At 62.9% G+C, this 22,362-nt stretch overlaps 1 protein-coding gene across 1 annotated transcript in view; it reads right to left on the bottom strand.

The window, feature by feature from the left end:
• Positions 1-22,362, bottom strand: part of ZC3H3 (zinc finger CCCH-type containing 3) — an 82,329-nt gene that overhangs the window by 35,055 nt on the left and 24,912 nt on the right. Inside the window, exon 4 of the mRNA XM_036830902.1 lies at positions 16,168-16,321. Coding sequence (XP_036686797.1) covers positions 16,168-16,321 — 154 coding nt within the window. The remainder of the gene's footprint in view (positions 1-16,167; positions 16,322-22,362) is intronic.

Raw genomic sequence — 22,362 nt, 5'->3', positions numbered from 1 at the left:
TCAGACGTCGAGTAAAAGTTAACTCACAAAGGATCGTAGGCTGAATATAAACGTTAAAATAGCCAAACTTCTAGAAAAAAGCGTGACCTTGGGGTAGGCAACTATTTCTTCAACACGACACAGAGCACTACTCATAAGAGACTGATAAATTAGACAGCATTGAAAGGCAAGCCCCACACTGTGAGAAGATATCTGACAGAGAAATGTAGCCATAATATATAAAGAACACTAGCAAATCAATAAAAAGACAAACTAATACAAAAGTGGGCAAAAGACTCCACGGGGCGCTTCACGAAGGACTGCAGAAGTGGGAGAAGACGCTGGCACCGTGAGTCATCGGGACGTGAGATACCACCCCAGCCCCTGTGACCGGAGCACCCTCACACTGTGGCACAAGTGCAGGCTAGGACAGCCATGGGGGAGACCGGCCTTCCCTGCTACAGCCCAGCATCCATCCACCCGCTGAGGCCACAGTTCCATAGAGAGGAGGGCTCCCAGTCACTCGGCAACATGCCCAACAGGACAGAGAGCAGCAGAGACCGGAAATAACCCAGACGTCCATGGAGAGCAAAAGGAGCCCAGTGTGGCGCACCCTGAGAGGAGTACGGCACGGTGAGGAAAAAGAAGGCGCCTCTGCTGCACCCAGCACCGTCTCAGCTGGCTCAGGCTGCCATAAGGCACCACAGACAGGCGGCTAGATTGGCCGCAGTTCTGGAGCACCAGCAGGGCTGGTTCCTGGTGAGGCCTTTCTTCCTGGCCTGCAGGTGGCGTCTGAGTGCTCAGCTCTGGTGTCTCTTCCTCTTCTTATAAAGACACCAAACCTATCAGATTAGGGCCCCACCCTAAATGACCACATTTAACCTTAACCACCTCTGTAAAGGCCTCATCTCCAAATACAGCCACACTGGGATTCAGGGACTCAGCCTATGAATTTGGATGATTCAGTCCACAACAAATGGTGAGCAAAAGAAGTTACACACAAAACAGTACCTACTATATGAATCCACTCGTATGAAGTTCAAAAGTTTTGAGACAGAGCTAGTCTAGAGGCCAGAGGCCAGAGGAGTGGGACCTATGGGTTGGCTGGCTGGGGATGTGACGGGAGGGAGCATGTGGGAGCTTCCGGAGCAGGAGGTGTGCATACGCTGACCTGTGCGGTAGGCACGCAAGATGAAAACCCACAGAACTGACCACTGAAAATACAAACCACCACAAATGTTTTGCAAAGGGAAATCAAAGAGAAAGATTTGTCCAGAAGGCCAAGTTCAGGAACAAGATTTGTACATGACAAAAGTGACATTTTTAAATAGTGGAAAAAAAGTCTGAACGTCTAGTGGTCCAGAGACAACCAGGTAAGCGTTAAGCAAAATTAAATTTGACCTTTAGTCTTACACCATGTCCCCAATAAAGTCCAGGTAGGTTACAGTTTTAAATGCAAACCTTGAAAACATAGCACTAGAAGAAAATAATTGAACTCATGTAATCTTGGGATGAGGAAGGCTGTTCTAAGCAAATCAATATACTAAGTCTTGAAAGACTGACAGATTTAAGAACACAGAAAAGTAAAAAGTTCTGTTAAAAATCCAAAAGGGTGCCCCCCACCCCGAATACTTAGAGAGTCTTGAAAACCTGTAAGAAACAGGCCAGAGACAAATGAATGGTACCTATAGAGAATGTTGAACTTGACAAAGGGTATGAATAAAACTGAAATTAAAAGAGTTCCCTGGTGGTCTAGCGGTTAGGATTTCATGCTTTCGCTGCTGTGGCCCGGGTTCAATCCCTGGTCGGGGAACTGAGATTCCCACAGGCCATGTGGTGTGGGGAAAAAAAAAAAAACAAAAACTGGATAGCATTCTCCTTCAGTAAATTGTCAAAAAGCTTCTGGCAGTGGCAGCTAACACCAAGGAGGACACGAGAAGATGCAAACCAGCATGGCAGGAGGTGCCCCCCTGGCTCTCCCTAAAGCCCAGAACCAGGGCGGCCCCTCCTGGATGAACCGACCTCAATGAGGTAGACAAAAGAGGCACAACTTCAACAGCCGGGTCAGGCTGTAGCCACCTACGCGGCAAGCCAAATGTCACTTCCTTGCCTCGGGAACACTTCCGGGCTGCAGACACCACTGGGCAGAGCCATCTGTGGGAGGGAGGACGTGGCGGCAGTGCGGTCCCATCGGCGCTGGGTCTCACACGGCAGAGACCTTGCTAGCACCTGCTGGTGGAGGATGGTCCGGGTGGAAAGCGCTCAGCCAGGGCCCGGCCCCAAGGAGGTCCTAGGGGTGGGGTGGGGGAGCCCCGGAGGGCAGAGCGGCAAAGCCCACCCTCCCAGGGCCAGACGCCTGAGCCCAGCAGGGCGGGATCAGGCAGGTGGCCTGGCCTCGCCCACATGCAAGCCCCGACCTGGGCATACCCGCCTGGGCCCCTACCAGGCAAGTGGGCAGGGCGGGGCGGACTGGGAGGGGCCTGGAGCACCCCCTCCGCCCTGCCCCACCCCCAGAGGATCTGCCTTGCCAAGGGGACAGAGCCTGGGCCATAATTTATGCTCCCCCGCCTATGCTTTATGGCTTTCTTAATTCGGCTCCTGCTACTATTAATGTAGTTAATGCTGAGATTATATCTATTTTCTGGCGTCAGACGGTGATTTATTCAAGCCATTTTTCCGGTGGAGGCTCCCACGCTGTTAAATCAAGCGCCTTGCCAATTAAGTGCTGACTTGGGAAGCGGACGCGATCTTAACAGGCGTCTCACCGCAAATTAAACCGGGGCCCCTCACTCTGGGGAGTGGGTGGGGCAGCCACAGAAACCTTGCTGACTTCGAAGAAAGTCCGAGGAAAATGAGCCAGCTCCGCACCCGCCTGCTGCTCTGGCTCCAGGGGGTGGGAGTGCGGGCCCAGAGCCCGGCTCAGCTGGAGCTGGGCTCAGGGTCCTGCCTGGCCACGGTGACTGCCCCGCGGCAGGGGTGGCCGGGGGAAGGGCAGCCGTCACCGGGCAGAGGTCTGTGCAACTGCAGCCCCTCCCACTCGGGACAAACGTTTGAAAGGAGACACCCCACGATTCCTCCACCGTCCACCAGCTGGCACGTGAAGTGGCTGAAGAGGCCCTCTGACAGCCTTAGCAGGGTGCCAGGTGGGAGAAGATGCGACGGGGACGCCCCAGCAGTGGATGGACGACATTCTGGCTCTGCAGCCCCGGTCCTGTGTGGAGCCCTCAATGGCCAGGGGCGGAAGAGGGGCGAACCAAAGGCCCACCTCTGAGGACTCGCATGGCGACATGCTGGCGGGGGGAGGTTACGTGCCGAGCCACGGCAGGGGGAGGACATGCCCACCCCACCCCCCAAGGGCCCAGCAGCTCCTTGGGTGCCCCTGTGCCCTTTGGGAGCCCCCTGCCCAGAGAAGCTGAGGGTGACGCGGAGCAGGGCTGATGCCACAGGGTGGGGCCCAGGGAGGAGGTGGCGGCCAGGCTGCCTGAGGCCCACCAGGGGCCTGAGCGGGCACCTGCTTGTGGGAGCCCTTTGGGCATGGTCCTCAGCAGGGGGGGCCCCCCGGACCCCGCAGCCATCGTGGGGAGCCCATTATCCTAAGCTACCCAGACCCCTAGAACAACGCCTCCCCCCCACCCATCTCCAGAGGCCCCAGCTCGGCCCCGAGAGGGGAATCGTGCCGTGGGGTAAGATCAGGCAGGAGGGTGGACATACGCAGAGAGTTAAATATGGTATTGATTATTTGGACGATGCTTTACTACCACCTCTAAAGCCAGGATAAAAGTGGTATTTAAAACGGTGTTTGATTGTGTAAGGCACCCAGGAACCACTGGGTGGACAAGGCCGTTTTATTTCTTCCTGTCGGGGGCAGTCTTTTCAGCTTCCCCTGCTCCTCATCCCCCGGGACACCGACACAGACGCACGAGGGCCCACAGTGCAACGTGTGGCCAGGGCCTGGGCACAACCGAGGGCCATCTCCCACAGGGCTCCACGGGGAGGGACCTCACGGGACCTGCCCAGCTTCCTTCCAACAGTCCCGCTGCCTTCGGAACAAAGCTTCCCCCGGGGCCAACGGCAGGCACGCTCTCTCTAGGTTTATCCTGAAACACCCAACCTGGCCTGTCCCACTCCTCCTCTGTGAGTCGCTGTGCTGTCACCAAGTGCACGGGGAGGCCACACCGTGGCCTGTGCTTTGGCCGTGGCAGTGGCAGCGTCGCACGGGGCCCTGCAGGGTGCTGTCCCGTCAGCGTCGGCCCACAAGGAGCCAGGCCCGGGCGAGGCGCCCGCCTGCCTGACCCTTTTCCACGCCGGTCTGGAGGCTGCTGGGCAGGCCTTGGCCACACAAGCCAGCTCCCGTAGGGCGAGGAAGCCCCCTGCACATCTCATGATCAAGACGCAGTGCGCTATGGCAGGCGAAGCAGGCCCGGAGGGTGGCCTGGGAGAGCCCTTCCCCGTGGGGCAGCTGCAGCGAGGCACGGAGGCTGGGGGAGGGCGCCGGGCCGCGGGGTGGTGCCAGGCTCGGGCGTTCTAGCGTAAGAGCGCCTCACAGCCTGCCACCGCCGGGGTCCCGGCCACTCGGCACACCCGCCCTCCTCACCTCCCTGTCCCCGGCACCCCGTGCACGCCTGAGGCGCCAGGGAGCGGCGCCCCACACCGCGAGAGGAAGGGCGCGGGGCAGTGGGAGCAGGACAGAGGGAGGCATGCGCACGTCCGTCCATGGAGAGAAAGACACCAATGTGCGGAGGCAGCGACAAGAAAGCAGGGCCAAGGGATGAAGCAAGAGGACTGAAGGCTAGAGGGCCCAAGTCACACACAGACAAGGGAGCAGCAGGGCTGGGGCTGGCCGGACGACAGAGACCGTCCCAGAAGGGACCTGCGGCAGAGCGCCCTGGCCTTCTCAGGGGGGCCGCTGTGCCCTGCACCCCAGCCTTGGCCCCAGCCCTGTGCGGCAGCTCCTGCCTACCAGCATGGCCCTCAGGGACACTGACCCAGGGATGCACCCTGGGCCAGCGAGCTCCGGGCCAGCTCACCACGGGCCCAGAGAGGGAGGGGACCATGGCCACGGAATGGCAGCCCCTGGCCTGAGACGGAGCAAACGGGGGCTCCAGTGTAGGCCGCCAGCCTCCGCTCCCACACCGTCTGCAGATGGAACACAGGTGCCACCTGTCACGTGGTCTCGCCACAAACACTCTGGCTATCGTGCCTGTGACCCTGGGCCCACACCAGTGGTCCCCATGGCCAGGGAAGAAGTGGTGGCACAGAGCTGCGTTGGGGGCAACTGTCACGGGGGGCTGTGCGGCCACTGGGGAGGACGGGCCGGAGGCTCGGACGGATGGGGAAGAGGCACGTGAGCCCCACCCGGCCCCACCCCACACCAGGCACCCGTGCACCCCATGTCAATGCCCCCGCAGTGCCAGCACAGAGAGCCGAGGAGGAGGATGGCTCAGCCTCGCCCCTGCCTGGGAGCGCAGGGGCCGCGTGGCACTGGGGTGGCCCGGCCGAGCGCAGCCTCCCCTCACTCAGGGCTCCGGACCCTTAGTGCTGACTCCCTGCAGCGCTGGCCGTGTCCCCTGACATCACACGGGTCCGTCCTAGAGCTGCCCACACGGGGCAGGACGGGGACTGAGAGAATGAACAGACCCCGGACCCAGAGGGCCAGGCTGGCCTGGTGCTCGGCTCCTGAGGGCGGGGGGTTCCACGTGCCAGCCCACACCGGTGGCGGTGCTTGACAGAGGGCACAGAAGAGAAGGAGGGCAGCAGGGCCACCTCGGCCTGTGCACCAGCTGGGCCCTGGCGCCCAGGGCCCTCTCCTCAGGGTCCTGCATCCCAGGCCTGGCCCTGCCAGCGTGGGGCTGGGCTCTAACGTGGCCAAGAAAGGCCCCCCTTCTGGACCAGGTTCCGGAGGGAGAGCGGGTAGCCCTCAACGTCCCAGCCTCAGTGCCGACAGGGGACGGCTGTGCCCTGGCAAGGCTGGTCTCCTCCCTCACCTCCCCGAAACCATCAAGGGGGTGAGGAGTCAAGGCCCCACATTGTCGCCCGAGCCCCAGGCCCTCCCCAAACCCACCGGGGAGCGCAGGCAGGCATTCAGGCCTCAGGGCTGCCGACAGCTGAAAGGCCTGCTAGACTCAGACAGAGAGATAAATAAATAACCAAGACGCGCTTTGAACCGACTTCCAAATTAAGAGTTGCACCCTTGCTGTCAGGCCCCCGCCAGCAGTTTCCGCGGCACCTCCCGTGCAGAAACGCACCTCAGCCCATTTATTAGAATGATGAAGGCAAAGGGACCTACAACTGCACTCCTTCCTTAATGAGCAGCCGAAGGGATCGGTAAGCATAATTTCAGAGGCCGGTAATATTTTATATAATCGCCGAGTGGTTTAAATTGAAAACCCCCAACTGAATCAATATTTACTGCACTGAAACGAAATGAATAGTAATAAGTCACTAAGCTCTCTGTCCTGTTTCATAAAATAAAAAATTATAAAAATGAGCCCAGGCGCAGGGAGGCCATCACATTAACTTTTACAGCACTTGGGGAGCCGTAACCGCCTGTTCTCATAAAATAAAATTCTAAAAAACCTGCCAGAGGAGACCTGCTTCAGCACCACGTGGGGAAGCAGGCGGGGGTGGGGGGCAGGAGGGGAGGGGGCAGGGTCACCCCAGGTCCCTCCCTGACCCCTACTGGCGCCCACCAATTCCCTTAAAGAGGCCCCACCCTAATCTCTCCAAAGCTCAGCACCAAGAGCTGGGTCACACCTCCCTGTCACCCTCAGGCCAAACTTCCTGCTCTGATTTCTTTTCTCATAATCCTTTTTTCTTTTTGCTTTTTAAATAAATAAATTTATTTATTTTTTGCTGCGTTGGGTCTTCGTTGCTGCGCGTGGGCTTTCTCTAGTTGCGACAAGCGGGGGCTACTCTTCGTTGCGGTGCGCGGGCTTCTCATTGCGGTGGCTTCTCTTGTTCCGGAGCACGGGCTCCAGGCACGCGGGCTTCAGCAGTTGTGGCACGTGGGCTCAGCAGTTGTGGCGCACGGACTTAGTTGCTCCGCAGCATGTGGGATCTTCCTGGACCAGGGCTCGAATCCGTGTCCCCTGCATTGGCAGGCGGATTCTTAAGCACGGCGCCACCAGGGAAGTCCTTCCTGCTCTGATTTCTTTACCTACTTCTTCCAAACCCACCCTGAGGGATGCTCTTGGCGGCTCCCGTGGCACAGGAAAGGCTGTTCTCTGACCACTCCCAGGCCCGGGGCTGGTGAGGGGTGCATGTGAGTGAGGGCAGAGGACGGGGTCCAGCACAGAGCAGCAGCCTGCGGGCCCGGAGAGGTTGAGAAAGGCCAGGCTTCCCCTCTGGGGCTCCAGGTCCCCCAGGAGACGCAGGCCTGCAGGGCTCCCTCGGGGGCTGGGGAGGCGATGCTGGCAGAGAGCAGAGCCAGGTGAGAGCCTCCGGGGGGAAGGGCCCTTGACCTCACACTGAACGTGGGGCTGAGGATGGCGGCACAGCAGCCACAGGGCACAAGCCCCCCAGAGGGCCGAGAGCCCCCGTGGACCCACCACCAGACTCCTGGGCAGGAAACAAAGCGCTCATTCAAGCTGAGGCCGACTTGGCCAGGAAAGGCGTGGACACAGGGCCTTGAACAAGTGGACCACTCCCGCAACTCAAGAACAGGAGACAAACCAGCAATTAAAAACGGGCAAAAGATGTGAGCACAAAAGAACACAAGAACGGCCTTAAACAATCCCATGCCTAAGCGTTCAACATGACTGGTAATCAGGGAAATTCAAATTAAACCACGACGAGATGCCACGGCACCTTGAGAACGTGCTGCGATGGGAACTGGAGCAGACAGGGGGCGCTGCTCCGGGAGGGGAGCCGCGTCTACACAAAGAGCCCCGTGAGAGCGGGGAGCCGCCCGCCCGCGAGAGCAGGGCAACCAGCAATCGCTGGGGGTGGCTGCAGGCGGACATGCCGAGTGTGCACCTCCCCTGCGGCGTCTGGAACCAGCCAGAAGGACCACAGTGAAAGCGGCCAGAAGAGGGCTCCTCAGGGGAGTCGCGAGGGCACAGGGGGAGGCGGCCTGAAGCAGCAGCAGCAGCACGGAGACAGCTGTGCGCACAGGTGCGCGGATCTGACCCAGGAAGGCCTGCAAGGAGGATGCGCCCCGCTGCCCGGACCCGCGCGACATGCTCCCGTCACCCCTCGGCAGCGCGGCTGCGAGCGGCCAGGAGCCACTGTGCTGTCAGGAGCCGGGGTCCGCAGACGCGGCTGGTTCCGGGCTGGAAGAGGGCAAGTCCCAGGTGAGCCTGGAAGCTTCCACTGGGCAGGTGAGGGAGGCTCGGTGAGTGACGGTGCCACGTGGAAAGGAGACAGGGCCAGCCCAGAGGGGGCCTCCGCGGGCCAGCGCCGTGGCCAACGGAGGGTCGAATGAATCACATCAACAGATTACAGCCTGAAAAATAAGAATCGGGAGTCCATACCATTACAAATAAATGAATATACAAGGCAACAGGGGATGAGGGACAGCAGTTCCTTACAGGACCCCGACCAACCGATATGGAAGGAATGAGGGGCTGGAAATCACTAAGGGTCTAGAAGGAGCGGGTGAGGCCCAGCGAGGAACAGGACGCCCACACAGGCTCGACGCCACAAACACCCAGAGGGACCCACAGCGCTCCTGCCCAAACGGCGAAGCTGAGTCCCGCCACGCACGAGGAGGCCTCTGCTGCCCCGGTCAAGGGCACCGAGGCTGCAACGCCCTCACAAACGGTGGTCTGTGGTCAGAGAGTGGAAACAATACAGCAGACGGGGCAAGGTACAAATAACCGGTGGATTTAGGTGAAGAATACACAGCAGTTCCGTGTACTACTTTTGCAGCTTTTCTGTAAGTGCAGAAGTATGTGAAATAAAGTTACCCCCCAAAATTAAACGCAAGACACTGACTAGGAGAGGGACCAGGAGTGAGCCAGGAGCGCACGGCGACAGCCCCCGCCCCCGCCCCCGCCCTCGCCCTCCCCACTGGCCCAGGCCCGCCCTGGCTCCTCCATGCACCCCTCCCACACGACAGCCCCCGGCTCACAGCCCTCCTGGGGCTGAGGGGTGGTCAGCAGCAACAGGGCGCTGCCCCCAACGTGCTGACATAAAAGCGGCCCGCTCAGGCCACAAGCCACAGAGCAGGGCTACAGCCCAGTGGCGACCATCTGCAGGGCCAGGCAGAGAGAGTGGCGGTCAGTGGTCAGCAGGGCCCTGGGAGGCCAGGCGCCCCCGAGCAGGACCTGGGCCAGGGCCGCTCGCTACTTGACCAGACTAGCCCCTGAAGCCTTAGGCCTGGTCACACCTCCGCCCGTGAACCTGCTCTGCCTCCTGCCCGGCCGTCTCGCGGCTCCCCCGTGCGGTGTGTGTCATTTCCCCTGCCGGGGGAGAGCCCCTGGGCCTGGTCACGCCCACTCACCGCAGCCAGGCCTGGGGGAGACCCAGGGCTGCGGAGAGGCCTTCCGGCCCAGGACACTCTGTCCCCCACTGGGCCGCAGCTTCCAAGCAGGCTGGGGCCTGACGCAGGACAGGCCCTCCACGGACACCTGGGGAGTGAGTAGACTGGCTCCTCTTCCGCAAGCCCAGGGGCAGCTAGAAGCCACTGCAGCCCCCGCCCGGGGACCCCGCCTGCTCTGCTCCGCCAGGCCTGAGCTGCGACACAGAGGGACCGGGGAAAGAAAATGCTCAGGTGCCACCCAACTGAAAGCCACAACCCGAACAACCCCCGAGCTCCAGCCCAGATGGAAGGCCCTTCTCCTGGAGGGGACAGCCCCGTCAGGGCAGAGAGCAGGCCCCGCAGAACGTGTTGGGGGACCCCTCCTCCTGTCCCACTCTTCCTCCACTCTCACTGCCCCCAACCCCGGGCACAAGCCGGGTGGGGGCGGGCGGCGGGGAAACCCTGCCTCTGACACGAAACCAGGACAGTCCTGACTGCCCGCTGCCGACGGAGCAGGCGGGGCCCGAAGCGGGCATCCAGGACCCTCAGCCCAGGGGGCGTCCCGGTGAGACCCGGGGAACGTCCTCCTCGCTTGAAATGGGCGCTTTCCGCTGTAACAGAACCAGTCCAGAGCTCTGCTACCCACTCGCCACAACCCCTCAGCCCCTTCGCAGGCAGCCTGAGCGGCGCTTGGCCCAGCGGCCTCCTCGGCTCTCAGTACAAGCCGCCCACGGGCAGAGCTGTCATGGGGCAGCCAGGGGCACAGGGCTGGACGGAGCCAGGCGCGGCGTGCAGCTCCCCAGGCTCCAGGTCAGAGGCAGGCGGGCACCCCCAGAACCATGCAAGCCAGGTCAAGGTCAAGGTCGGCCACGGCGTGTGCCCAGGGCCTGCACGCAGCAGTCACAGCCTGGGAAGCGGGGCCGCCGGGAGGAAGGGTTGCAGCCCCCACCCTGACATCCCCCCGGCCCCTGCAGGTCCAGCAGCAGGGCCCAGGTCCCACCTTCCACGCCAGCCTCTGCTGCCCTCTGAGCAGACATCCCGGGCTCCTTCCCAGCCCTCCGGGAAAGGCCCTCACAATGCGGCCCACACTGACCCCACTGGCCCCAGCCCCAGAGGAGCCTTCTCTGGGCTCCTTGGTGGTCCGTCCACCCTGGGTGAGTCTCAGAGCTTCCCAGCACTTGCCACCCCGTGCAAGTATTTGCTTCATCCTCTGCTTGCTTCCTGACCCCCTGCCTACTGGGAGGCGAGTGCCGCGGGCAGAGAACTCGCCCACACAGGACGGCTGCCCGCAGGGATCCGCAGGGGAGCCCTGCTGCCCAGCACTGGGCACCCTACTAGCTCTGTCACAGGGTTGCGGCCTGGGCTGAGCTGGGAGGGGTCCCTGCACACCACCAGGCTGGGGCCTCGCCAGAGACAGAGCGGGGCCCCGGGCTGTGGCCATGGTGGAGGCGACTGGAAGGGAACACTGCTTTCCCAGAAGGGTTCTCCCCAGGTCCCTCTAACTGCCACACCCTTCGGGGGAGGGCAGGAGGCTGTGGGGACCCCAGTTCCGCTGGCCTGCGCAGGACACTCCCTGCTCTGACTGAAGGCTGTGTCCCCCCCTTCAATTCCTATGTTGAAGCCCTAACCCCAGTGTGATGCTGTTTGGAGGTGGGGCCTTTGGGCGGTGATGAGGGTGAGATGAGGTCGTCGGGGTGGGGCCCCGTGATGGGGTTAGTGGCCTCATTAAGACCCCCGAGGCTTCTGCTCTCCCTCCACACGGGAGGACATGGCGAGCAGGTGGCGTCTGCAACCTGGAGGAGACGTGGGCCCGGCCAGCACCCGGACCTCAGACGTGCAGCCTCCAGACCGTGAGGAACACACGTCTGTGGCGTAAGCCGCCCCGTGTGAGGCGTTGCGTTACGGCAGCCCGAGCTGCCCAACACCCCGATAACCGGAGGTGAGAAGGAGGCCGGGCAGGGCCAAGGCTGGCCTCCTGCTCACCAGGGAGCCGGCAAGGGTACGTGTGAAGGGAGGACGTCGAGCTGAGGCCACCCCGCAGGGACACTGCCCATCCTCGCCCTGGATTCCTCTTCAATAATGACTCGTCACTTCGGAGAAGCATTTTAGAGCCTTCAAAATCGCAGCCCAAACCTCGACAAACTGCCCGGAGATTACTTAAAGATTTACCGCACAGACACAAAAACAAAATAAAATAAGGCAGCCCAGCGAGCGGCAGCCCCTGTGACAGCACCATTTGTAGTCGGGATGGAGCAGCCGCCAGACTCATCTGCTTAAGCACAGGGGCTTCTGTTTATTCTGCACTTCCATGTCAAATGAATTTGGAAAGAAAAAAAGTGACAGGCAGTTTAGGGATATAGGTCACATTTCAGCTTCAGTTCAGATTAATGAACTTGTTGGAAACTGGCGAGGGCACAGGCAAATCCACAAATCTTCGAACAAAAAAAATTAAATCCTCGCTCAGTGTGCGCCTCAGCCCCGGGGTGTGCTCGTGGGTCCCCCTGCTGCCCAGGCCCCGGGGGCCGGCTCTGGGCCGTGGCGCTGTGCAGTCCTCGAGCCCCAGCCACGCCTCCTGGGGCCCTGGACCTGGCCTGCCCGGGCCAGCTGCCACTCCCCCTGCACGCAGGCGGCCCCAAAGCCAGGCATCTGCTGGCCGGGGCAGCAGTACAGACGTGGCGCCGAGGATTCCGCCCCGCTCAGGCCACAGTCCTTCCCAGGAGGGGAAGCCACCCCCCACCCTGTGTCCCTCCGGAGCTCCGGCCTCCACACGCTCCCCTGGCCAGGGCAGCGGCCACCTCATCCAGCCCATGGCTCTCGATGGGAGGGGCAGTGCCCACGGGGTCCAGGAGCTGCGGCCCGGCGGCTTCCCACCTTCCGTCTGCCCCAACGTGGATGAGGGCTGAGCGGCCGACAGAACTGACGGGCTAGCTGCCCTACTTCCAGCTGACTCTCCTCTCAGATGTTTCTGGAGTCAGGTCCTCAGCACAGAAGCACCAGAACCTCCTCCAGACCAGACAACTGGTGGTGGGAAGGGGACCCCAGGACTCCTGCTGTGAACGTGGGCTACCACGTGGCCCCTCAGCTCCCCACACATTAGGCCAAAACTGACATGGGGCTCAGAGTAGGTTTCTGTCTAAACCGGGAAACAAAGTGCAAAGCTGCCTTGCGAGGCAGACGTGCAGCCTGGCGCCCAGGACAGCACTGTCAGTGGTGGCCACACTGCCACGTGGCTCAGGTCACGGTGCAGAACACGGGCTTCCAGGGAGGGGAACGGGCCAAGGACCCTGCAACCCTCTGCCTCTTCCCAGACACCAGGAGCCGGGCCTGGGGATGCCCACCTCCCGAGCCCCCCCGGAGCAGGGAGCGGGCAGAGGAGCTGCGCCGCCCCTGACCCAGGGCCAGCAGGGTGGGGAGGAGAGGAGAACGTCACAACGTGCCTCTCCTGAGGCCGCCGGCCCCGCCCCAAGAGCGTGGAAGGCGAGGTGCCCCAACACGAGGGAGGGCTGTGCTGAGAGTGGAGGAGGGGCCCGTCTCCAGCCTGGGCAGCGCCCTGTCCCACCCCTCTCGGGAGAGGGCTCGCAGCAGCCCCGCCACCTCTGAAGTCTTTCTAAAGCCAGGCCCCGCGCGGTGCAGGACTGAGCGTGGCGTCCCCACCGCTACAAGGGGCGTGTCACTCGTTGCACAGGGAGGGCAGGGACTTGCCAAGGCCATGGCTGTTAGGCGCGGGTCTGGGCTGAGCCCAGGGTCACACGCTGTGTGCCGCCTACCGGGGGCTCCCTGGGCTCCCCCAGGCTGGCAGCCCCCCCAACGCACACACAGCTTCCTCTCTGCAGAGACTCACAGTGAGGGTCTGCAGGGGGGTGGGGTCCAGGGCCACCTCATGCCAACACTGGCACTCAGCTGCTGGGCCACCTGCCTCACCTCCCACCTGTGTCCACCAGCCCCCAACTCTGCCCACTGAGATTTCCAGGACTGCTGGGGCCTGCCTGCCAGCCCCTCGGAGGTGCCCTCTCTCCATGGGGGACACAGATCGGGAGGCCCAAGAAGAGCCCTTGGTTCCTGGGCTCAGCCCCGCTGCCTGGTGGGACCGCCCTGCTTTCTCATCACTGCAGCAGCCCGTAGCCCACACTGGCCTCAGTCCAGCCACCAGCCCAACCCCCGCTTCTGCCAGGGAGAGCTGAGGAACCTGCAGCTGCACAGGACAGAGGTCAAGGCCAAGGCCAAAGCCAGTTGGCCCCAGAACCTCTCTGGGACCTGCTGACCACACACAGGCAGCCCCAGCTCTGATGGAGCTGAAGGAGGAGGGTGGGAGGGCATCAGACTGGCCTCCGGCCCTGGAGACAAGCCCTTCCTGCTGCCTTGACACGCTGAGCCTGGCGTGTACAGCCGACAGCGGGCTGGACAGCTGGCGGGTGGCAACTGCTGAGAAGGCAGCCTCGCCAGGGCACAGGTGGCCTTGGGCATAGGAAGCCCAGGCCACTGGCAGCCCAACCCACACTTCCCAGGGCGTCCCAGCCGCTCGGCCCTGCCGCCCTGCAGACCACGTCCAGAGGCCAGGCCCCCAGGGTCCAGGGCTCTGGGTTCAAGGAGCCTCCCAGGTGCACGGCGATGGGTCACGCAGGCCTGCAGAGAGGCAGGCGGGCGGAGGGAGGCCTCACTGAGCACAGCCCACACGTGCCCTCAGTGCACATGTGGCCATCCTGGGGTGGGCATGGCCGCACCTCCACGCCCAGGGAGGGCACTGGGGCCTGGCGCAGCTGGGAACCTGCCTCAGAGCGCCCAGCCACCAAGCACAGGCCAGGGCTGCGGGGCCTGAGCTGTCTGGCACTCGGCACGGCCCTTGGTGGGGCTACACACAGCCATCTAGGTGCGCGCCCTCCCCACAAAGCCCGGTACCACCTTCGCTGGGAGCTTGAGGCAAGCAGTGGCTGGGCGGGGCTGGCAGCTGGGCTGGGCCTGTCCCGATGGCCCGTCCTATCCACCTGACCCAAGTGCGGACCTCACACACCTGCCCATGAGGCAGCCCCCACCTGTCTCCAGAACTGAGGGGCAGGCACACTCCCCGCCCTGCTGCTGACCGGGCTGTCCTCGGCCTGATGCGCTTGACACTCCGGCTGAAAGTATGAGGCGGCGGCTGCCTCGGGGGTGCACCCAGCCACCTCCCTCCTCCAGAGCCCTCGGCCCCTAAGCCTGGCACCTGTTTCTGCTCAGTGACCCCATCAGGGCCTGGCACACTCAACACTGGGCCAGCTGGACCCACACCTGGGCTTCCGTGGCACTCAGAGGCCAGGAAGGAGAGGCCCCCTGACGAAGGCCACCCCCGGCCCCCAGCCAGGCCCCCTGGGAGAGGCGGGGCCGGGCCAGGGCTGCCCATGCGGGCGGGAAGGCCGACTGCAGGAGGGGGAGAGAGAAGCAAGAATCAATAAATCTGAACCTCATTCACGAAGATCTGGGGCTCTTATTAAGTAAATTAATTTAAGTTAATTTAGCTCGATCATGACTCCCGATCACAGTGATTTAGTGAGGGGGAAATTGCATTAGGAAAGGCCGTGCTCACCAGATAGGAGAACGGAAGAAAATTAGACCCACTTAGCACTGTGAATTAATATGGAAATAGCAGGTGTAAATTCAACCTTATCGAGAGAGTGAAAATTATCTTCATAAATTTGTAGAAATAGCCCCCAAGATGCTTATAAATCTATTTAAAACAAAAATACTACAAAAAGTGCAGTAAAATTAATTTAAAATATACTCCCAGCTACTGCCTCCAGAAAAGTCGGCAGCAGGGCCAAGTTTCGTGTGGCCTGGTGGGAAGGGAGGAGGGCAGTGGCCACCGCTGACCGCCTGGGCAGGCTGACCTCCTGGCACACCTACCATGGGCCAGTAGGCCAGCACCTCCTCTCCCATGTCCAGAGAGCGGGGGGTCCGTGGGGGGCTGGCAGGATGGCCCCTGCCCAGGACTATAGCTGCTCTGCCCCATGGCCCAGCCCTTTGGGGCACAATGGCCCCCTGGCCCAAGGCCCGAGGCCATGTGCTCTGGAGTGCCCAGTGCAGCCAGCTGGAAGCCCACACTGGGCCAAGGGGCTCCCACACCGCTCCCCAGAAGGACAGAGGACAGAGGGAGGGGGCCTGCCACTGCCCGATTCCAACCCACCCAGGCTGTCACCCCTTCCCCTGCCTCACTGAAGGAAGGAGCCGCACCCCAACCTCGGCAGCCCTCCTGCTTCTGGGCCCAGGGGACCCAGAAAAGAAGGTGGAGCCGACCGCACCGCACATGCCCTCCGGCAGAAGCAGCCTGGAGCGAGGCCACAGCGCTCAGCGTGCAGGCCAGACCCTGGTGTGGGCAGCTGGAGAGGGACACAGCCTCACCTCCGCCCGCAACAATCAATATATCGACAGTGAGATGGCCCAGCCTCTCTCACCAGAAGTTTCTCCCTGAGGGACACCCAGGCGTGGTGTGGCCTCAATGGTCCGGCAGCGGCTGCTCCCAGACCACCACCCCACCCCCCGGCCCAAGCTGGCAGCTTGCTGCTAACGGACAGGGAGCGTGCGTGTCTGCACGAGTGCACAGCACACACAGGCCGGCCACACGTCTCGTGCAGAAATTGCTAGACAGAAAAATTAGCCCATTCCCCAGCCAACAACTGTAGACCAAGCACTTCCGGGGGCGTGCTCGGTCCTCGGGCCCCGCCCTGCACTTTGGAGCCCACCAGCCACAGGCCTCCTACCTGGACAGGGAGAGCCGCAGTGCCCGCCAGGAGGGTGGGGCCAGGGGACCAGGGGCGGTGCTGAGAGGTGAGGCCTGGGTCTTCTTGACGATGCGGTAGCGAGTCTTGATCACTTTGCTGGTGGGAGGGTTCCGCTGGCCGTGCAGGCTGGAGGCTGCAGGGAAACCCAGACACGGGTGGTCAGTGGAGGTCGGTGGGGCCTCCCATCACCCCCTGATCCAACCCCCCGCCCACTCCCAGAGAGCTCAGCAGCCCAGGGCTGCCGGAGCCGGAGGCGGTCAGCACGGCCTCCAGGAGAGCAAGCGGGGTGGGTGCGGCTGGTGCTCCCCGTGGGCAGTGAGGAGGGGCCCACGGGCGGGTCCGGGAGGCTGTGGGTGTGAAGCGCTCACCTCCCTCTCTGGGAACCCTCACTGGGTATCCACGCAGATTTATGTACTTAATCACTTCTGTTTTCAGAACATTTTGCAGGGTGATGTACACCACAGCTTTATTTCTTGCTGAATGTTTCATGCAATTAACAGGGATCTGTTTTGCCCCAGTTCCCTTCCACTTGATAGCCAGCAATTTCCCCATAGCTATAAGGAACGCATCTAATTGCCCGACTTTCATAATATACAGCTCTAACTGCCCAGATAATTAAAGCTAACGCAGCACGGGAACACGGGCGCTGCTGCCTCTTGTGACAGATCCAGCACCCCAGTCCCTCAGGCCAGGCTGCTCGGACCCAGGTTCCCAAAGGCGCCTCCTTGTGGCCCCACCTAACCTGTCTGCACGGAGCCCAGGCTCTGCTTGGAAGGGGGGCCCCTACCAGTCACCCCAGCAGCAGACGGCTTCTGGGCAGCACAGCCAGGCAGGGGGTGAGGGGCGTGGGGGGAGGGTGAATGGGAAGGAGCAGAGACAAGGAGGCCAGGAAAACACACGTGCTCTCACCACCAGAGCTTCGGCACAAGGACAGGCCTATGACCCCTGGGCAATAACTAGCTGACCCTCAGCTGAAGGCCACCGGGGTCCAGGGTGGCCCAGGAGAGGGAGCACGGCAGGGGCACGGTGGTGCCAGACCCACAGGTTCCCACACTCCTGGCTGCTCAGGGCCAGCCGTGACAGCGGCCAGCCACCCCACTCCCTGACAGCACAAACTGGTGCTCCACGACCCGAACCTGCTCCCCTAGGCCCCAAGGACACATCCTCCCAGCACCTGCAAACTCCACGAGAAGCGGTGACTGCTCCATGAACAGTGACAGTAACACTGGGCAAAAATCACCTTCCAGAGCCCTAAGCACAGCAGACCACCAGCCCACAGCCAGGCCCTCCCCCAGTCAGCAGTCAGCACCTTGGCCCAGATGCCTTCTCTCCAAGGCTCACCCAGCCTGACGGGCGGTGGGGTGCGGGGCCTGCCTGGGAGCAGGCAGGACAAGCCCGCCCCACGGGAGCCACCGCACCTGCACGGTCATCGGAACTGGCACTGTGTCTCCTTGTCCAGACGCTGGAAGAGCCCCTCCCTCAGGTGTCCCCAAACCCATCCCTGGGGCACTGCAGCCTCTAACAGGGCTCCCACGCACCCACATGAGAAGGCCAGGACACAGCACAGGCTCAGAGCGCCCCTGCGAGCCCCCAGACCAGAGGAGCAGGCTGTGCAGGGTCCACGCGCCCAGCTGGGGTCGGGGTGGACGTGGGGCTGCAAGGCCCCGGGAGTGCTGAGAGCGGAGGACGCCTCTGCCCCCGGGACTGGAGGCAGGGGCCCACAGCGGCTGCCCACCAGGGGTCCACAGAGGTCCAGGCAAGGCCAGGCCAGCACCCCCCCAGTCTCCATCTCCGTCTCCGTCTCTCTCTCCTTGCAAGGGCTGCAGCTCAGGGGGCAGTGAGGGAGAAAGAGGGCAGCTGGGCAGAAGCAGCGGCAGCACCCGGGACGCCTGATCCTGCTGAGCGACCAAAGCGACGGACCCTTCAGCTCCGGCAGCCCCCACACATTCGGGATGCACGGGAGAGCCTAGCACACGGGGGGCATCAGTAAATAAATGTTTGTTGAATTGAATTTTCAAGGTCTTACAAGCAAGAAGAGACCAATGAAAATCAATAATAGCTTGTTCCAACTAAGCGCTCAGGAACACGGGAATTCCTCTAAGTTACTGCCAAGCCCCACGCTGACCCCATGGCCTCCAAACCCACTCCCTGCTCCCACAGCCCCTGCACCTGGACAGCCCACCTGCCCATCCCCTCCGCTGCCGCGGGGGCCACCCGCTCTCGGCCCCCTTTGGCTCCCACACCAGCCACCACCTGCCAGTCTGGGCTGCGACACACACCCTAGAGCCCCAGGGCCCTGGCTCTGCAGCTCGGGGGCACCGGTGTGCAGGGTGGGAAGGAGGGCTGGGCTGTGCTGGGGCAGGGCCCCTCCTCACCAACCCTGTTTTCATCCTGAGCACCGGGAGCCCCAGGCCTGGCCAGCTCCGTGCCCCCCTCGTCCAGATGCACAACATCGGCTTCTCCCATCCCCCTTCCTGTTCCACCAGATGCCACCTCCTCCAGGAAGCCCCCAGCCCCCAATGCCCAAGGGACTGGACTCTGCATTCAGCAAAGTTCCTCTTGGGACATACGACCTCTGGGCCTGGCCCTCATTCCTGCCGTTAACGGGCATCAGTATTTATAACATTCCTTTGCAACGCAGCCCCACTGTGAAATTTAACTTTTCACTAACTTACTGCATTTTACTTATTAGTACCTGATAACCACTTCTAAGAAAATACAAAGTAATAAAGTAGGCCCCCCTCTTAAAAGGCTTAGTGTCACCTCCCAGACTTCGGCACCCGTTAGGCCCCAGCCCCCGTGATCCCAAGGGGCAGAGGGGAGGGCACACTAGCCCATGCCCCGCCCCCCAGAGTGGGGCTGTGACCCTCACAGCCTGGCCCCGCAGACCCTCCTGGTCTTCCCCATGAGCGACTTGGCCCTGGGGGTGGAAGCACTCACGACAACGCCCTGAAGAGAACAGTCCAGGGCGCCCATGCTGAGGGCACGTATAGCTCAGCAGGGCGGACAGACGGGTGGCATCGCCCCCCCATCCTACGGCTGATAGGAGTGAAAGCTCCTCAGACCACGCATGGCACACAGGGACCGGAGCCGTGAGCCCAGTGCAAAGGCAGAGCGGCAGGTATGGGCGAGCTCCCCGTGGGCAGGGTGCCCGGCCTCCCCCCGGCCCTGTGGTGCTGGAGGGTTGCCCCGGCAGCAGCCCCGGCAGGCAGCAGTCTCTCCCCTTCCTCCTGGCCGGCTGAGGGTTTGTGTAGATAATCATGTTATTTAGATAGGATGTTGGTTTAATTCCCTTCATTACAGACTCCCAGGGCTGTAATTTTTTTCTCCGCATGATGTATTCCCCGTGGCACGTTTCACTCAAATCAAACCCTTCGTGCCTTTATTGCCAACGACGCCCGGGTGCCGCGTTATCAGGCCCACACACACACAGCCCTCTCCGCCCTGCCGTGCAGAGGTCACTTCTAATGACTAATCGATCTCATTAGCTTCCCTAATTAAAAACTTTACTACCGCAATGGAAGACAAACTACAAAAAAACTGCTGGCATCATATTTGAATGGGATGTGAGCCCATCTATCAGCAGGGCCCGGCTCCTGCACGAGCGAGCTGGGGAGGGAGGCCACCGGCCAAGAGGCGGGGACTGGACGACGGCAGCAGAGCCCAGGCGGTCTGGCACTCGGGCTGCGGAAGTGGCGAGAGCGCCAGCCTTCCCGGGGCCTGTGCAGCTCGCGTGGCCGGTCAGGCGGCGCTGTCTGCAGCAGCCCGGCCTCCGGCTGACCCCGGCCCCGGCCTCAACGAGCCACCACAGACGGCAGAGCCCATCAGACGGAGGTCACGGCTCTTGCTCTGTTTCACTACGACTGGGGGTTGAGAGGGAGTTCAGGTTTTTGTGGAACTTCAAAGGGAGAGAACTAGGAAGAAGGGGCGCTGCCGATCTCACCACTGTATAATGAGTGAGGAAGAGACGGAGCCAGAGCTCCTCTGAGCAGAGACTGCCCGGGGCCGCCGGCAGGAGAGAGGTGGCTGTGGGACAAGCCCCAGGAGCCCGGTGGCCAGCAGCCCCCACGGCCGCCCAGCTGTCCATCCAGCTCCAGACGTCCCGCCAGAAGCAGGTCAGGCTCCGTCAGGAAAGGCGGGGGCGGGGGCAGCGAAGCAGACCTGGGACCTCGGGGGGCCGGGACCTGCAGGCCCCCCGCCCCGACTCGCCCTGACCGCGCCCCAGGCCCCGCGGCTCGCCATCCACCAGCCTCCAGACCCACGCGGGGCACCAGGGCCTCCCAAACAGGCAGACTGAGCAACGGGGGGAGGAGGCCCAAGACGGCAGACGGTTCTCGGCCGGGCCTCCCACGCCGCCCAGCATCTGAGGACCAGCAGGCGTGAGGAGACAGCTCGGGCGCTGCTGGTGAAGGCCCGGCCCGAGAGCACGGCCACCTGCAGCCCTCCCAGACAGCTGAGCAAAGGCTGGTGCCCGCTGCCCGAGCGCAGGGCTCACCAGACCAGCCGCACAAGGCGCTGGGCCGGTGGAGCGTGCGGACGAAGAATCCCGCCTGCCTGTCAGGCACCCCGGAGTCCAAGCCCCGCTCCCGAAGGGGGGCTCCAGGCCAGGCCCCCAGGCCCCACGGGCGGAGGGGACGGGTGGGGGCCAGCACAGGCGCCCGGCCTCGCGGGGTCACCGCAGTGTGGCCGCCGGGAGCCGGGCTGGCGGGGCTGCCGGGCCCGGCCTTTCCCGTGCCCGGGTCCTACCATTCAAACTCCCCGCGTGTTGCCGACTGCTCTTCATCAACAGCTGCCTGGACGCTTCTGCAGGGCCCCTGCCTTCGCGGCTGAAGACAGCCCTGGAAGGCCGCGTTGCGGCTCAGCCTTTTCGGGAGCCACCTGCCCTGACTTCCGCTCTTCCGCCCCGCAAGCCACCCTCCCGTCCCAGTAACTCAGGTCCCGGCTGGCCCGTCGCCTCACCGTCAGCCGTCAGTGCCCTCACACCCACCACTGCGCCCGCCTCCCCCAGGCCGACCCCGGCCCCCGACCCCGGCCGGGCCCAGCACAGCACATGGGGCCTCCACCTGACGGGGCCTCCACCTGACGGGGCCTCCACCTGACGGGGCCCGTGGGCGCCGCCAACCAAAGCAACTTCCACACCCTCGAGCTCGCTCTTCCTGGTTTCCGTGGTCTGAAAGGGCTCGCACGCCCATGGTCCCCAAGGGGGCTCCCCTGCGAGGCCTCTTCCCAGCGCCCTCGCCCGGACCAACCCCCGGCCCCCCGGAGAGCAGGCCTCTCAGGCTAACCGCCTGCTTAGAGCTGGGGTCACAACGCAAGGCGCTCAGGGGTGCAGCGGGTGCACCACGGGCTGGACCCACGAGGGGTGGCCCCCACAGTGACACTGCTGGCCGGGGTGGGGTCCAGGCCGAGGGGGTGGCATGGCCACAGGCCCCAGGACAGTGAGAAGCAGGGGAGAGCCGTAGGCAGGCGGTGCCCTCGCATCTCCTGGCAGGAGGGGGAGCGTGGGCCTGCCCTGCGCTGCCCCGCGGCTGGCGGAAGGCTCACACCTTGCTCCCAGACTCTGCACCAGCACGGGGACAAGGCCAGGCCGGGCCGAGAGGGGCAGGTGGGTCTGGACAGCGGGAAGGCAATGAGCCCACAGAGCCTGAGCCGGGGAAGGGTCCCCAGAGAGCCAGTGGGAGGGACCGAGCCCAGACAGGCCCCTGGTACCCAGCTCAGAACACGTCACACGGCCCGTCCAGGGCTTCACCTTCCCACCCATCTGACAGGAAAGCCGGGCCTGCAGCTGGACTGTGGGTGCCCAGAGGCTCCTGGCCCTCTCGGCAGCAGCAGGCGGGCCTCACACAGGACAGGAAGCTGTATGCAGGAGCCCGACGCGCAGGACCCCGGCCGAGCAGGGGTCAGGCAGCCTCTCTCCCACAGTGGCCGAGCCGCCGTCTCGGGAAAGTGGCCACAGAAGAGCCGGCACACGTTTCTGAGAGGCCTCCACAGCACCTGCAGGCTTGCTGCACATCTGAGGTGTGTGCAGAGCCCTGGGCCTGGCGGGATGGCACTGACCACGACTGGAGCCAGAGCAAAGGCCACGCCAGCGGGACGCAGCATCTCCCGATGAGGGTGCACTGCTCCTGGGTGGGGAGACCTGCCAGACCACACGATGAGGGGCGCTGCCCTCTC

The sequence above is a fragment of the Balaenoptera musculus genome, chromosome 17 (assembly GCF_009873245.2).
Source record: "Balaenoptera musculus isolate JJ_BM4_2016_0621 chromosome 17, mBalMus1.pri.v3, whole genome shotgun sequence".
Classification (NCBI taxonomy): Eukaryota; Metazoa; Chordata; class Mammalia; order Artiodactyla; family Balaenopteridae; genus Balaenoptera; species Balaenoptera musculus.
The sequence above is the reverse complement of the archived record's forward strand: the minus strand, read 5'-3'. Positions and strand labels throughout refer to the sequence as shown.